The sequence below is a fragment of the Cynoglossus semilaevis genome, chromosome 4 (genome assembly GCF_000523025.1).
Source record: "Cynoglossus semilaevis isolate Cse_v1.0 chromosome 4, Cse_v1.0, whole genome shotgun sequence".
NCBI classification, from domain to species: Eukaryota; Metazoa; Chordata; class Actinopteri; order Pleuronectiformes; family Cynoglossidae; genus Cynoglossus; species Cynoglossus semilaevis.
The window spans coordinates 5714454-5729859 of record NC_024310.1 but is presented as its reverse complement, the minus strand read 5'-3'; the positions used below and the strand labels follow the sequence as shown (position 1 = coordinate 5729859).

The 15406-nt window shown below is 39.0% G+C and overlaps 3 protein-coding genes across 4 annotated transcripts in view; 1 reads left to right on the top strand and 2 right to left on the bottom strand.

Moving 5' to 3' along the window:
- Positions 1–3516, bottom strand: part of lrrc75a (leucine rich repeat containing 75A) — a 27714-nt gene extending 24198 nt beyond the window's left edge. The window contains exon 1 of the mRNA XM_017032257.2: positions 1570–3516. Coding sequence (XP_016887746.1) covers positions 1570–1818 — 249 coding nt within the window. The 5' untranslated portion in view covers positions 1819–3516. The remainder of the gene's footprint in view (positions 1–1569) is intronic.
- Positions 3517–4601: 1085 nt separating this feature from the next.
- poldip2 (polymerase (DNA-directed), delta interacting protein 2) lies at positions 4602–12097 on the bottom strand. Of its 2 annotated transcripts, none has more exons than XM_008308724.3 (11): positions 11869–12097; positions 9357–9438; positions 9009–9106; positions 8796–8895; positions 8385–8460; positions 8115–8222; positions 7640–7776; positions 7185–7211; positions 6937–7062; positions 6654–6733; positions 4602–6447 (listed from the first exon to the last, which is right to left on the bottom strand). In XM_008308724.3, the coding sequence occupies exons 1-11, from the start codon at positions 12051–12053 to the stop codon at positions 6333–6335; spliced, it is 1134 nt and encodes a 377-aa protein (XP_008306946.1). In that variant the 5' UTR covers positions 12054–12097; the 3' UTR covers positions 4602–6332. The 2 variants fall into 2 exon arrangements, with proteins under 2 accessions (XP_008306946.1, XP_008306947.1); XM_008308725.3 differs by having other exon boundaries at positions 9357–9432.
- Positions 12098–12525: 428 nt separating this feature from the next.
- Positions 12526–15053, top strand: vma12 (vacuolar ATPase assembly factor VMA12). Its single transcript, XM_008308726.3, has 6 exons — positions 12526–12930; positions 13175–13248; positions 13364–13453; positions 13563–13605; positions 13721–13833; positions 14181–15053. Exons 1-6 carry the CDS (start codon positions 12747–12749, stop codon positions 14274–14276), a joined length of 600 nt encoding a protein of 199 aa, XP_008306948.1. The 5' UTR covers positions 12526–12746; the 3' UTR covers positions 14277–15053.
- Positions 15054–15406: the final 353 nt, after the last annotated feature.

The window sequence follows — 15406 nt, the reverse complement described above, 5'->3', positions numbered from 1 at the left end:
TAAACAGTGAAACAATGGCAGCATATAGAACGGCTGCCGTCCTATAAATAAGACTAAGTCCTCATAAAGCTCATCCTTCTTCCCTCCTCCTCTTCCTTTAAGCACCTTGATTTACATCATTTCACAATTATCTCAAATCAAAACAACCAAGTGACAACAAGCTGCTGTAAATTATGAATGCAATATTATATATTTATATGTCCCCTGAACCATACACGCTCTATGACACCCATGCAAAGTTACCATCTGACCAGGAAACAGCAACTTATCAACAATTCTCATTTCAACATACTGACAGAGACATCAGCAAAACAACAGTTTCCATTTGCAATGGGATCAAATTGCACGGCTTTAGCTTGTCAGCGAAATACAAAGGAAGATGAACTTTCATGTCATTGGACCTTTTTGCTACAAACAACAAAATTGCTCTCAGCATTCAACCTCTGAACCCAGGTACGTACCAAAACACACTATCCCTGCCAGTCACAGGACTCAAACCAGCAACCCTAACGTCACAAGCACTCTGAGAGTGAGTTGTTTTCTGGTCCAGCGGAGCTTTGCTCAGCTTTGCTCAGCTTCACAGCATCAGCCCGTCTCCTCATGTACGGTCATATAGAAGGTGACACGGTCAGTTGGTTGCTCAGTGTCTGTCTCACAGTCTGGTAAATGTGATAAATGTGCAGAGAGAAGGAAGCCAAGAAGCAAGGCTGTCATGTATATGAAGTTAAGAGATGGCATTTAAAAAACAAACAAAAAAAACCACTGAATTCTACTGAACAGAAGGTTCCCCCGCACAGACAACCTTCAGCGTCTATGAAGGCCAGAACACACGAGGAGACAGTTTGCTCTTCAGGTTCAACAGAAACCGCATCATCTGCTGTTTTTAAGCCACACAGCATCAAGTGAATAAACAGTGCAAAAATGACAGCAGCGGTGAACGTCTCAATAATTTACATGCATATGTTTTGCATTGCCACAGAGGTCAACAGTTCAAGGCCAGAGTGCAGGCAGTAGGTTGTACTTTAGACAGGCCTTGGTAAAAGATAATGACAGGAAAAGATTTATGAGACTGCTTTTATTTACACTAACTCTATAATAGTTATAGTTATTTTTCTCACTAACCACTTGGTCACAGGTTGTGTCCTAGGAAACTACCATGCTGGTGCCATAATGACCAACGCTCTAGGGTCTAAGATAAAGCCCAGTATTGAAGTGGTGACTCCTATGAACTTTGAATATTATTTGACATAAAATCATTTATCAAAGGCATCAAATGTTCGCAGTTTTTGTTTGACATTAAACTACAAACTGCTGTGTTTCAACTGCATGATTTGTATAAACTGAAATGACATGACAGCCCCCACCCTGTAAATACAACTAAGGGTTTGACCCCCACTTTTATAATTTGAATATATTCAATATTATATAGTATTCCAGCTATGAGCAAACTAAGTAATACATTTTTTGAATAACATCAGGAATAATAAGGCTATTTGTGATAAGTTAGCTGTATATTATGTTATACTGTCAGCTAGATTCAACACACACACACACACACAGAGTGACTACCTGTCGGAGTGTTTTCAGCATCTCTGTGGCTTCGTCCTGCTTGCCCTGCTTGGCCATCAGCATCATCTCCTGGATCATGCCGATGCGTCGCTGGTAGGGTGGCGGCGTCCCACCGCGGCTCAATCTGTCCCCGGACTTCAGCATGAGGGACGCCAAGATGTCCCCTCGCTCCTTGGTAGGAGTCCTCTTCCAGCTGTGCTGAGGACTGGCTCCTCCGGCTTCCTGGCCTTTGGTCTGTTTAGCACCCATGGTAGTGTTGCCGTCTGCGCTGGCTGTGAACCGTGACTGCTCCCCAACTATCACAGACACCCAGAGGCTGGATCGATGTGGGCTTTAGACACTTTGCATGACAAAATGTCAGGAGGGATCTCGTCTCCTTAAAATCCAGAACTTGGATATGAAAACAACTGTGAAAACTTTAAACTGTTTTCATGGTGTAAAACCAAAACGTGGAGGTTTTAAGTAGGGTTGTTTCCAAGTCACAAACCTGAACAAAAATGTCTGTGTCTTAATATACTCAGTTATATTGGGTGTTTAAAAAAAATAAAATGATGCAGTACTGCCATGTTCCCTCTGTTTGTCCTAAAAACTTTTGGTCCCAGAAACTGGTTTGACGATACAGAGAATCAAAAACATTGGATCTTTATCCACTTTCAAAAACGTGAAATCTCAGAATGTGTTCATTCCATTAGGATTAATCTGTCATGAGAAAAAGAAAAAAGGTCAAATAATTTAACCGTTAGTAATTAGTCGTTTGAATCTTTGTTTCCACACTTTCGAAGGAGGCAAAATGATTCTCCATAGACCAGGAAAGGGCAGGCGGCATTTGTAGTAGTTTCCGGCCACTGGGAACTTGATAATCCAGGAAGGTGAAGCTCAAGTGGGGAAAAGGTCTGAGAATGGAGCCCGCAGCATGGCCGCAGAGCAGGGACACAGCAAAGTCAGGGGGATACAGGGCAGACGGAGATACAGAGATACAGGGAGTCAGCGATACAGAGATACAGGGAGACAGGGTGGGCAGCAGCAGCAGAGCCTGCTATCCCGAACACAACTTCACCAAAATATTTACCCTCGACAGCAGCGTGGTGTTTTCCTCATCCTGCTCAAAACAGACTCCTCTGTCCTGCACCAGAGCAGCAGCAGTAGAAGAAGTGATGCACGAAGCAGGGCAAGGCAATGTTTACGTCTCCTCTTCTTCTTCTTCTTCCCTCCACACCTCTCCTTCCTGAAGCTGAAGTCGTGAGTTTACCTGCAGTGAAGCAGCCACCGTGTATCCGCCTGAAGCTGCTGGAGGAGCGGATACACCGTCGTTCTCTCGCTGCCCGCGCCCCAGAGCCGCTGTGTTGCCGCAGAAAAACAGAACAGGAAGAAGCGGGAGTGTGGGTCCGTGTCTTCCCTCCTTTCCTCTCCTCGGCTGGGACTCAGTTGCGTGTATCACTCTCACTGTTCAGCTGACTTGGACGCGCGCCGCGTGTGCTCGTCAAGGCGGGATGGGCGGGGCCCCCGGAGCACGAGCGCCGCCAAGTTTGTAAGGTGAAAGTGAACGTGACGTCCTGTCGTCCTGAGAGACTGCTGTCAGTTGGGAACAAGTGTTTCTATTTTGGATTGTTAAATGTCCGAGGTTTATCTAACTCACCACGATGACTCATCTTTTGTTAAAACAATAGTCACTCCTTAAATTAATTCGGCTGTAAACGCCCCCCCCCCCAAAAAAAAACGTCTTATTTCGGTGACATTTCCTATTAATCAATCAAATTAGCCATTTGTACTTAAATTTTACTGTTCTCAAATTTGTATTTCGGAGTTTATTGGAGCTGAAAATGTGCATCTTATTTGTAAAATTAAATGCGAACCTTATTAAGGGCACTTTTGAATGTACTGTATTTTCCTTCTACTGCACCAAGTAAACACAATGCTGTGTTTTAGGATACCATAAAATTAAAAAGGGCTTAATTTATTTTATAAAACCAAATATTAAAATATATATATATATATATACATAGGAAATCGAATTTAAGGCTTTAAGAGAGCCTTTACTGGCATTTAAAAAAAATGTTTTAAGTAAAGGTCAATTCTATGACCTAAAGAGTCCTTAGACAGTGTTGCCTAGAAACTGCTGTGCTATTGTGATGTGCATGGCCACCTCAGTTGTACAAAAATAATCATTGTCTTTTTAAATAAGCCACTGCTGCTTTCAAACCCCTTGAAGACTGTGCATGCAAAGTAATATATCAAAGATATGTACAGTAGTTTATCGGATCTAGACTTAAAGGCTGAGAAAACTGTAATCACACAAATCACTGTTTAGATCATTTCAAAACGACACACCGACACAACTGAATCTATAGAACAACACACGACTGAATCCATAATGTTTACAAAAAATGTCAAAAATCTATAAGCTCTGATGCTATGAGGGTCATCAGTAGACAGAGTATCTATGTGACTGGCCTGTCTGCATTCCAAATAATTTCTCATAAGAAATAACTGCACTTTGCAAGAACACGAATAAAGACTCTAAAATACTCACTGGACTCACAACAGTTCACTAGAATTTTTTTTTAAATTTAGCCAAGAGAGTAAAAGTCTATAAAAATCTATTTTGCACAATATTTTTAATATTAATTTAGCCAAGAGAGTAAAATATATCTATTTTGCACAATATTTTTAATATTGTTTTGCATCGGATTCATATTTTAATCCGTTTATTATAGTTACTATGTGGTCAAAAATGATCTGTACTGACATCTAGTGGCGAACAATTGGAACTCGTGCTTCCATATAATTAAACGCTGATCTTATACGCAGGGAATCGTAGTCGCTGCAGTTGTTCTACATTAAATGTTTCCGACATTTACCAGCGGAATTACGTCGTAGTTTTTCAATATAGATTTGAATTTGGGTAAACGGTTTAAACTGTTCATAACGTGCGGACAGTTCTAGCACGTTGTTTCACATGAACAACTTTAGTAAATCTCAGATCGCGTCCTTATAAGCGCAGACAGCAGAAACAAATGAAAAATGTGAAAGCATATTTTTCAAAAAGTGTTTATTTGTTTAGCCTTTAATTATATGTATATTTACAGCTGTGTTTAAACCATTTTTTGCTTCAAATTATTTATCAAAAAAACAGTCCCTGCTTTCAGTGTCGCACTGAGTTTTCAGACTCGACTAAGTTGGCCTTTAGCTTAATTGTACAAAACGTGTTTTACAAGGGAAAAAGGGGGGGGGGTGTAATACAAATGTTTATTTCTGGGCTGTTATTCCTGTGGCAACAAAAGAAAAAAAAACATTAGACCGAGGGAAACGGTCATACTGTAGACCCCTCCGTGCAAGACAATTTTTTTTAACCAGTGCAATATCTATGTTCAAAGCCTTACATTCAAACATCACCACCTATAACCATCCTTCTATCAATTGAAAACACAAGATGCTTTCAAAGGTTAACACACCTTCTTTCTTAAACAGCAGTTTCAACCTTCGAGTTGGCACACTGCCTATGGCTACAGTGATGGCAACCAATTTGTTTAATATTCTTCCCCAGGAAACCAAAAGGACTTTCTAGTCTTTGGGTAGTCTGCATTTCATCATATTGCAAGTCCATTTACTCACACCTATGATGTTCTGCTTAACACAATGAGGCACAAAACATACTAGATGTGAATGTGAGTCCATTAAAATAACAGATATGCATGTGCGGGGAATAAGGTGTTTGGAAAGAAAAGGAAGACTTTCAGCTAAATAAAAATCAATTTTCAAATCAATTCTTCAATCGTAAAACACAGTTGTAAGATCAGATTGTGAACATCCTTGACCTGACATGGATTCAGTAAAGCCTGGTACAGTCTGGTGTTGCATAAGGCCAAGCACGACTGTTGAAAGACCTGAGACTGCATTTATTGCCAAATGTGTCTCCACAAATACTGACATTTTAGGATGTTAGATATTCTGGGCTTTAATAATCTCCATTTCCCACCCATATTAACTGTTTCTGTCCCAGAATTCAGCTTCCTGTCTACTCAGTGTCCCAGAGGTCGTAGGGCACAAGAGCAGCATTTGTAGCTTCAAGGACAAAACGACAGGAAAAACTAAGAGGATGAGTTTTGTGGGCTTTAATAAATAAAACTTTTTTTTTAGTTTTTTTTTTTTCAGGCAGCTTTTTCTCTCATGGAATTCAGATTTTGCAGTTATGTCATGAGATATAAAAAAGTGTGTCATCTATTGAAGTGTATATCGACTGCTTATCGAGCGACTGGTGCTTAACGGACGCAGCCACACAGCAGGGAAATCATACTGTTTACTTTTATCTGCCTGTGTAGATGTGATGAAAACTATTTTTTAAACAAATTATGGATGTTTTAAAATAGCAAAATGTCTCCATATAAAGTTACAACCTTTCTGACCCAGATGGTGGGCCACCACAGCCACTGTGGCCTTGCCTGGTTGATTTGAAGGACTCAGGTCCAGGTCCCAAGGTCCAGCTCTGATAACACTGTCTACTAAACCACAACACACAGCAAAGCTAACCTGGTATGATGAACGCAGTCGCATTTTGCTGTAGCTTTTCCACCGTTATAATATAATAATATAATATAAATGTAAAAATATGTGGCTGCACTTGAATGAATGATGTGTGAAATGCTGCGTGTTCCCTCTGCAGACCTCGACTCTTGCTGCATACACTGACAGCTGAAGTAATTTTAACTGTAGACGCCCAGGAGTAACGGGGTCTGGTCCTCACAGGGGGAGACGACAACATGCATTTAAAATGTGTAACCAGCAGGGGGCGCTTTGTCATCTTTGTTACTTTCTAAGGAGAAGGGAGGAATGCGAACGTCAAAGTGGGAGCCGTCAGTCCTTTCAATACGAAACGTTCCCCTGAGCACAAACACAGAAATGGGTCATTTATTATAATGAAAATAAATATTATTGTAGGATAAAAATAAACAGCAGAGCATGGACTATGGTCATTTGTAACTGAAGCAGTTAACTAGAGGGCAACTGGACTGTCTCCATTCTTCAGTTCATACAGCATGACGCTTTATTTACATGTAATAAATGAATATATTCATGAGCACACTCACCACATGTGGCCACTGGGGGCTTGTAGGGACACGTGACTGCTGTACTGAAACGCTGGCTGCTCTTTAGACAACACTGGTTCCTGTGATGACACAAACACAAGATGGCTGGTCAATTCCAAAGCAGAGACACTGAACATAACTGAAGTCAAAATACTGCAGTACAGAGTCTTTATTGTTTTTGTGGCAATACATTTTTGTTTTTGTTTTCTGACCATCCTCACTACTTTAGGAAGCTGGCGTTTTAACAATAATACGTTGGATAATTTTGGACGCTGGTACCAACCCTGCCCACAACTCCTCGTCCTCGAACCGTCTCCAGGGTTCCTGACAGACTGAAGATCCTCCAGTGCCGCTCTCTCAGCTGAACCACTTCATTACCCATGTTCTCCAGTCGAATACAGTATCGCCACTAATGGCACACAACAAAACATTTTTTATTTGAACTCTGCTGACATTAATACAGTAGACTTATTGATCTACGGATGTACAGTACATTACATGGCTTTAGAGTCTAGGCTTGACTCTACTCACCCAGTACACATGGGAGTTCTGGGCCTCCTGAAAACAAAAATATATTCACTTTAGTATATGAAAGTATTTCAGTCCAAAAAAAAAACATTACATTGTAATACAAAATACAAGATGAAGGTTTAGGTGAAAGAACTGTGACACTGCAGTTTAATGTCTGGTAACTACAGTTACTGCAGTGACAGAATGTTCTCTGTTCCTTGACAAAACTAAAAAAAACAAGTCAGGCTTTAACATTCCTGTGACTGAGTCAAGAACACATGATTAGATTTGTCACAACTGTTTGCTTTTTAAAATCCCTGAGTAAATATTTGTTATAGTAAAAACTGAGTCAAATATCAGAATCAGTATTTAAATATTTAGTTATGGGTTTTAATAACACTAGTCGGAACTGACGGTGTTTTTACTATTTTAGTAAAAAGCCTTCAGGTTAAACATGGACATTATTATTCACCTACCCTCATGCCCATGTAAAAGGGGATGACAGTGACTCGGATGTTCTCTGTGGTCTCCCTGTGGACGTCTGACAGCTCCAGCCAAGGGTGGTTCTTCTCCTGCCATGCCTTAAGGGTGTCTCTCGGTGTGAACGGAGGAGCTACAGAGAACATAACACAGTCATACATATAAAGATGATGAAATTCAACTTTTTACTTTCATTTTCTAAGCCAACTTCTATGGTTTTTAAAAGAAAGAATTGCATGCTTAACATGTACATTCCATGAATTGACCATAGGTCTGTCTAGCTTTTTACTTTCATTTTCTGAACCCACACTTCCTTTAACAGAAAGAAATGCACGCTTAACATGTTCATTCCATGAATTGACCATAGGTCTGTCAGATTGTTGAATCAAGCGCGTCCTTGAATTAAGACCAAGATATGAATACCTTAAGGAATGAGAATATGAATAATGCTGAATGATAAAGTGGGCTTACATTTTGCAGGGTTGTATACCAGGAAGCGCTCAAACAGTTCATGCTGGATGGGGATCTGCTCTGTGGCATTATAAGGCAGGATGTCTTCATGGCTCACATAGTCCAGACCTGAGGGGGAAAAACAGTAGTTAGTTAAAACCTGCATTTATTCTGTCTCAGCTCAAACATGTTTTTAACCATAACCATCAAAAGGCACTCCAGTCCATCATGTCAATATAATAATGCTGCACTAGTGAAGTTTCTGTGTTAGGGACTGCTCTTCAAAGTTACCTGGGATGGCGTACAGAGCTCTGCTATCATCATGGTTGGCCAGAAATGTTACAGCTTCCGTCTGCGACCTCTGAGACTGTGACAAAACGACAATTATCTTACAAAATATTTGGAGACAAAAGTGTAAAGCCTGTAGAAGTAGATTACTTTGTGTACATGCCCCAGCTCTAGTCAAAATCATATACATTTTTAGACCCCATTCCCTGATGTCACCCAGAGAAGCTATTTTGTCTGCAATACCATTTTTAGCCAGCAGAAGCTGGACTTCATAATGTAGTTTTCATAGACATCATTTGTTCCTGCCACTGTTTATTTTGTTTACCACAGACTGTACATTAACAAGGAAAACTTTGAGACAGCACAAAACTAACAAAGCTGTTAGTGATAAGTAGTAAATATACATTTACTTACTATGTGTGGGCAGTCCCGAGTGTCAATCAGAACTTGGTAGTAAGTGTGAGTCTTCCCTTTTACCTCTTTGGAAGTGTGAGCTCCTGGTAAATCTGGTTTGCTAAACAGAATTAATTAACAAATTGATCCCAGTTAATTTTAGAAAAAAAACTGTTTAAACTCCAGCTATTATAGGTGTTTTAGTACAGTCTGGAGCTGCAGCTGAAACTTTACCTGTCAGCTATGGGAGGGGTGATGTCTCTGTCGTAGAGCCGGGCATGCCAGGGAAACAAAACAATACCTCTGTATCCAAACACACTGTGGAGGAAGAGCTGGGAGCAGCACAACAACAAGGTCAAATCCATGAGACATTGTTTGTGAAGGCAGTTCAATGAAGCATAAGGTAAACAGGATTATAGTCACTTGACAAGATTGTGTGCAATGTGCTCAAGTTACTAACTTATCAAAATATGGAGCCCTGAACAAAAGACATAGAACAGCGCAGTAACATCGAAAACAAAGGTTTAACTCTATGCTTTTTTGTTTACTTCTGAATGTGGTGAGTGTCAACATTAGTCTTACCTGACCCGTTTCATATTTTCCATGCTGCTTCAAAGCTTCAAACACTCCCACTGTTTCCAAAATCTTGCCCTCAGGCCTGTTCCTGCCAAAAACAGGCAACACCATTAAAAACTGGACCTGTCACTAGAACATCTGTTTCACTGCTTTGACAACTTATATTAAAAATACATCATCATCAAAACATTTTTTATTTGTAATACATATTATCTATTAACTGCTCAAGATATTTTTGGTCCTCTAGTAACAAATGGCATTTCAAAACCTGTCAAGTATCAATTTTCAGGATTTGAGCAACACATCAGTATTTTAGATCCTATATACAACAGGTCTGTTGTTGTTGTTGATGTGGCCAGAGATCAGAACATCATATATGAATTATGTTCCAGCCGCAGGAGAGTCTTACAGGATTGTCTAACAGGTTTTAGGATTTTTCCTCTTATAGTGATGAGTTACAATAACTGTAATAGGAGGGAAAATCCTGCGTCTGTCTCTGTTGAGCCCCCCTCGATCTTAATCTCAATCACAAGTTTGACAGGATTAAATAACACATCCACACTTGGCCTGATGTAAAACAGAAATACCACTCGGCCACGCTCTCACATACTGATACACACACACACACACTCACACCAGCATTACCACTGATAACAACAGCTGGTCCCTTCAAATAAACAAGATGCGTACTTCTGCACTCCACACAGAGCTAATCTTCACAACAGAGATAAAGAGTGCGGATTACTGAGGCTGGATATATAAACTAAGGGATTTCATATTTACCGTAGTCTTGGTTTCAGGTTATTTTCACAGCACAGTTGAGTTGGACAAAAATAATCACCAACTAACCTGATTGTATTATAAGTAAAATATTAAAAGGCCACATCCAGCCCCTCAAGAGCTGTCTGGAATAAGGTCAATATTGAAGTAAACAATAATAATTATTTACGCTAAACATCTGTGGGCTTTATTTTAAACTTTAATTGTGTTATCATATTTTTTATGCAGACAAATGCATTTGCTAACATCCAAAAAAGGCAGGAATAGATTATGAATGCTACATTGTTATAGAATATGGAGAAAGATGAAGCCTTGTTTTTAGCCTGTGGTGCACAGATCACCAGAGAAATACAAAAAAGTTGTCAACAAGAACTTTTTACTAAACATCTAAGCAAGTGAAATAATTTTCTATTTTGATGTTTACTTGTGCAATTGCCACAAAGCAAACAACAAAAGCCGGTCTGATGTTTACTTGTGCCACAAAGCAAACAACAAAAGCCGGGGGTTTGTCCTTTAGATTTATTAATTCCATCTTTCACTCTCTGAAAGAGAGTGCTCAGCAGGTCTAAACCCCACAGTAATCTACAACTACCCTGTGTGTAGTCAGATTGAAGATGAATCTTTTTACAGACCCAGTAATTACATAACTGGCAGATAACAGCATGGTGTGAAAGCTCAGCATCTGAGCAGTGTGTCTTTGCCATGAGCTCCACTGTTCTGTTTTTAGGATAGCTACAATCAGAGAAAGGTTGGTACACTGTGTTGACACAACGAACCACAGCTAAATATAGACAGAAAGCAATGTTAACCCTGGACTTTGCGTCAAAAAAAAAAAAGCCAAAATACAATAAAAATGGGAAATAACAAAAGTAGGGTTATAACAGAAAACAATAGAAATTAGTATTAAGTAACAATTACGAAAAAATACTAATAATTACAGCCTCAACCCCAACTGGGACTGAAATCATAGTGGACCCTGGGTGAATTTCTGTAGTGAAGGTTTGTTTTAAAAAAATGTCAAGCAGGATATAATATTTTAATTGGAGAAAGGAATATGTGAGAAATTTAGTTTCAAAATCAAATGTACATTTTCAAATCGTTTTAAGCATTCAAACGGGATGGTTTTTGCATAGATTTGAAGTCAAATATCTTTTCACCATTTTTCATGGGAAATCAATGTAATAAACTTTAATATTTTTAATTTATGTAGGCCATACATGAGCTAACTAGCAGACTGAGTTTTCTGGCTTTTGAGATTTGTCAATAAACTGATTGCCAACAATAATAAATCATAAACATTTTAATTATTTCTTCTACAATTATATCAACATTTTGTCATTTCTTGCATGTATTTACTTTATTAGTACTAGACAAATATATAACGTTAGGTCAACGGACGGCCGGTAAACCGAATCTCTATACGTCCAATGTGCTGGTGCATTTTGGAGAATGTCCTGAAATGTTGCACAACCCACAGTGGCCGGCTGCATTTCGTGCTAACTAGCGGAGCAGCAGAGGACAACCGTCAGCATTTCTATTTTCGCTGATTAACACTGGGACATGTTAAAACATCACTACAGTATCACAAGCCTTATCTCAAAACGCATGTCCATTAACGACCAATATGCGGACAGTGTTTGCGTTGTGTCATTTTAGAGAGTTTGTGGCGAGGCTAAGCTCGTCTTTAGCCTGTTAGCGGTGAGTGGAAGGGGGGCAGGACACAAGCTGCTCCGCTTACCGTGACGACATGAACCTCTTCTGCTGGGAACCGCCAGACAGCCCACAGGCCCGGCATTGCAGCCACAGGCTGTGCGGCTCGAAACCGCTGCTTAGGTCAACGCCACACGCTATTCTGTGCGTGTGTTTTCTGTTGTATTTACTGACGGTACTTAGCAAACCTCGGCGAAACGCAGAGGCCGCCATCTTTCCAGCCCTGGTAGCACTGCACGTTCACGTACATGCGTGGTTAGCAGATATGGTGCGTTCAGGGACACACAAAAGAGTCGTATTTGCAAGAAGCTGTGTGTTTTCAAAGGACTTCAGCTTATAAGTTTTTGTATTATGCAATAGGATAACCTACATTTTATAATGTTGTTGTAAAACTCTTACTTAATAATATCTCGCCGTACCTCATCAAGATGATAGTGAGACACCAATGGTGATGAGGATGATAAGCATGAATGCTTGGTTTTACGATTTATTTTTGAGACAGTGAAGATTACACAGGAACTCACGTGTGGTCACCAAATAATTTATGGATTTATGTTTTAGAAATGCAAAGCGCAAGACATGATCTTTAAAATGCCAATAACAATATATGTTGTTTTGTGAAATACAAATAAAAATAAGAACATAATCCTGGTTATGTGGGTGTCAAATTGTCACGTGATACGTTCGTCATCATGTCACAAGATTAACAACATGGCGTCCTACTGGGTTTTAAATTTCTGTTCATAGCCTCCATACGTGCTTCTAGCGTCTGTTAATCAATTTACAAATGTGAAATATTTTTTGCTAAATTTCCTTCTCAGTGTACGTTATTCTTTATCGTCTGCTTCACTGCGAAAAAGCCTGGATAGTGGTAAAACATCAACCCTCTGATCTGTGTTTACAACGATGGCTTCGTCATTTGTTATTGGAGATCAGTTTAGAACCAGAGTCACCGAATTATTGGGGAAGACCGACTCATCGGTGCCGCAGTCACTGAGAGAAGAACTGGAGGAGATTATCAAAAAGCCACGGCCGTCAACTCTGCCTTTCACCACAGCGAGAAAACTCAAGAAGTACCTGCAGGAGCAAAGTGAAGTGATGCGTTTACACGTTTATCTACAGCCCTTATTTATATTGATTAGTTTTTGTATCATATAAACACATAGAAGCAGACCATATATAACGATAACATGTGGTCCGTAAAGAATCATCATTATTTGGTTAATATAATTCAGTTTGACTGTATGTGGCATATATAGTACAACATAGTCCTGTACAGTGTCATGTATGTATTAAAACAATAAAAGTATGACTTTATTCCTTTTCTTTTTTAGATCATCCATTCTACCTGCATGAGTTATTAGAGGACAGTTCATTGTATCTACCAGAAGTTGTGAAACCTCCTAGAGTAAGTGGAAACTACTTCTTTTGAGTTTGGAACCTGGTACTTGTACATTCATTGATTGGATACATTATAAAATCACACTTATAACCTGTCCCACTTCCTCCCTCTCCTTTTACAGAATCCTGAGCTGGTTGCACGTCTGGAGAAGATTAAAGCTAAACTGGCCAATGAGGAGTACAGTAGAATCACACGCAATGTCAACACTCAGGTCAGTCGCCTAATATTCTGACATGTTTAACTATGACCCGTCTGCATGTGGCCTTGACTGTACCGTTACGTTGAATAATAATTTTTAAAATGTTTTTGTTAAACTGCAGGAGATCAACAGATGTGGGACATTAGCAGATTTTGGACACCAAGGTTGGTCATATGTATGGCTGTAATTAATGTCAAACAATATATATAGGAAACATGATAACAGAGCATCACAAAGTATATATTGAGAATATATTGATCAATTAATGTTCTCCTGCAGTACGATCAGTCAAAGCTGTGGCTGTGACGGTATTCAACTTCCTGGTCACCGTGGTTGCTGCGTTTGCCTGTTCATATATGGGCAGTCAGTACCTGTTCACTGAGATCGCAGCGGTAAGACGTCACCATTGAATCATGTTAACACTCAACCACTTATTATGATACAACTACTTCACTCCAGAACAGTGAAGTGCACCATGTCATTGTTAAAAAGTCCTCTAAAATCATAATCTAATACATATATCTTTTTAATATTCTCCAAACTTTATTTTTATTTACTTTGTTTGATGGGTAATTTATTCTCATGTCATTCTTTGAACCTTCAAGCTGTATTTTATTTTTATTTACTTTGTTTGATGCGTAATTTATTCTCATGTCATTCTTTGAAGTAAAATAGTTTTTGTAGATTTGGACTACACAGATTTAATTACCTTGATGTGACTTTGTTGTTGTCTTTTTAGAGAGTGATAACAGCCGTGATCACTGCCTCTGTGGTGGGTCTTGCTGAGCTGTACATCCTGGTCCGGACAATGGAGGGTGAACTCGGGGAACCTTAACAAATACAATAACATCTGATATTCAAAACATCCGCAACAGGGACAAAGCAACTGTTTCAGAGGAAATAGTTTTACTTTGCAGTGAGAAAAAAAATCCTGTTCATTCCATTGTGTTTTTGTGATGATACTTAATCAAAAAATAATGAAGTATAAATTCTTAAGCTTACTTACTCGATCACGGGACCACTGGCTGCCAATCATTACACTTTTTTGCTGTTGTCTTTGTTTCTTTTCAAATGTTTTGTTCTCAATAAAACATCACTATAATTATAATTTAAATTTCGAGTGATGTCCATATATATATCAATAACAAAGAACATATTTTAATGCATATGTAAAAAAGTAGCTTTACCAAAAGACAAGATAATTTTGTAACTGTGGTTGTGATAATACCAACAGTCAAAATTGAGCTATTTCCACACTCACCTTCAGTAGTTCCATGTTTTGGTTCAATGTTATTTATTACTTCAATATTATTTGAAGGCTTGTTTTTTTTGCAAACATGTCACTGATGTGCCGTCTATAATGATTTATTTTTCAGACCTCTTTCACCCTAATGACAGAAACATGGCTTCAACCACTAAAGTATGTTTGCTTGACTGGCCTGCCTGCAGTCCATATCCATATGTCTTCTACTGAAAAATGTTCATCAGATCATGAAAGTAAAAAAAAATCATATAATGGTGAAAAAAGATGTTGATCCTCAAACCTGTACATTTACTCCAGTGTGTGTTGTCACTTTCCAAATCAATTAAAAGTGGAATTTCATAAAAGTGACCCAGTGGTAAACTTGACTTTGATTTTTATGTTGTACAAACAAAAATTTAGAAGTTGTTTTGTGCAATACTTAGAGCTTTGGTTTTTTGTAATTTGGAAGTTGACCCACTCAGCAGTGTGATCTGATTTATCTGTTTTTTTATCACCTTCAGTGTGACAAAGATAATCGCTCTCATTGATCCTCTCCTCAGATATGACTTCATATACTTTTGTAAACTATACTGTATCACCATCCTTATCTTCATGTCATGCCCTGTGGTGCGAGTGTTAGGATAAACACATGCAACTGCATCTGGACTCCAGAATAAAAGAATCTGCCTAAGATGTGAGATTTGACACCCAGATTAAAGCTT

What these genes read in the sequence shown, in the direction of transcription:
- vma12 (XM_008308726.3), top strand. Translation starts at nt 12,747, where the DNA reads ATGGCTTCGTCATTTGTTATTGGAGATCAGTTTAGAACCAGAGTCACC. An exon ending in CACGCAATGTCAACACTCAG is followed by an intron (nt 13,454 to 13,562) that starts GTCAGTCGCCTA and finishes GTTAAACTGCAG; the next exon opens with GAGATCAACAGATGTGGGAC. An exon ending in AGCAGATTTTGGACACCAAG is followed by an intron (nt 13,606 to 13,720) that starts GTTGGTCATATG and finishes GTTCTCCTGCAG; the next exon opens with TACGATCAGTCAAAGCTGTG.
- poldip2 (XM_008308724.3), bottom strand. Translation starts at nt 12,053, where the DNA reads ATGGCGGCCTCTGCGTTTCGCCGAGGTTTGCTAAGTACCGTCAGTAAA. An exon ending in GAAAATATGAAACGGGTCAG is followed by an intron (nt 9,107 to 9,356) that starts GTAAGACTAATG and finishes TGCTGCTCCCAG; the next exon opens with CTCTTCCTCCACAGTGTGTT. An exon ending in GCCCCCAGTGGCCACATGTG is followed by an intron (nt 6,448 to 6,653) that starts GTGAGTGTGCTC and finishes GTTTGTGCTCAG; the next exon opens with GGGAACGTTTCGTATTGAAA.